This window comes from Sinocyclocheilus rhinocerous, unplaced genomic scaffold (genome assembly GCF_001515625.1).
Source record: "Sinocyclocheilus rhinocerous isolate Xijiao unplaced genomic scaffold, SAMN03320098_v1.1 C36137930, whole genome shotgun sequence".
Taxonomy (NCBI): Eukaryota; Metazoa; Chordata; class Actinopteri; order Cypriniformes; family Cyprinidae; genus Sinocyclocheilus; species Sinocyclocheilus rhinocerous.
Window position 1 is genome coordinate 1 of NW_015774073.1, and position 850 is coordinate 850.

The 850-nt window shown below is 47.5% G+C and overlaps 1 protein-coding gene across 1 annotated transcript; it reads right to left on the reverse strand.

Moving 5' to 3' along the window:
• Positions 1-8: 8 nt before the first annotated feature.
• LOC107735556 (mitogen-activated protein kinase kinase kinase 6-like) lies at positions 9-637 on the reverse strand (the record flags this gene model as incomplete). The annotated part of the gene is made up of 2 exons (XM_016547202.1): positions 203-637; positions 9-113 (listed from the first exon to the last, which is right to left on the reverse strand). Coding segments are annotated over exons 1-2 (436 nt in total), but the record flags the coding sequence as incomplete, so codon positions are not given.
• Between the last annotated feature and the right edge of the window lie 213 nt (positions 638-850).

Genomic DNA, 850 nt, shown 5'->3' on the forward strand with positions numbered 1-850 from the left:
TTTGTTACAGTACAGGATGACATTATTGGTCATACTGAAACTCTCTCTGACACCCAGGTGATAAAACAGAGAAGGCTGGCAGATAGTGTTATTCATCCCCACCACAACAACATCTAAACACAAGAGTTAAAATAACAACCGCTTACAAATGCACTTTGGAAATATTCCTGAAAATCCCAGATATGTACGTGCCACGACTTGCCTGCATTGTAAAAAGTGTCCAGAATTTCAGTGGTGCCCAACGCAATGCGCTCAAAAGAAATGCTCTTGAGCACCGCATGCGCGTCTGCGCAGGCTTCTGTAAGACATGTCAGTGAAAGATTCGCCTCAGTTTGAGGCACAGACCCGTCCTCAACGGCGATATACATCACGGATAAAGCCCTGGTCCGACTCCGCGGGGATGTTACGCCTTTACTCCCGCCGCCGATTTCAAGAGCCAAAGGATCCTGCCATAAACTTCCAGCTGAAACTCGTACGGGATCCTTTCTCTTGGTCTCATGCAGGCTCATGCGCCTGCGTTCCGTCGTATACATGGTGTAGGTCGAATATAGTGGCTAGTTAATTAAAAAATCATCCTGTGACCGCGTCCTCGACATTCCTTCACTATGGCGTGAAAGTATTCCTGTAGTTTTTTCCAGGTGAGGAGGATCCTTTTAGACACGCCCTCCTCCGGGTCCCCGCCCTCCTCGTGTCACGCTCCACAGCTGTGCGACCTCTGCCACACGCCTACCACTACAACAACCGCTGTGTGCTCAATATCTGTTTGGCCGTCTTTGTTTTGAAACGGTTTTATTCTTTGCAGTAGCAATATACCGTATTGTCCCGAATATAAGACGATATTTTTTTCTTG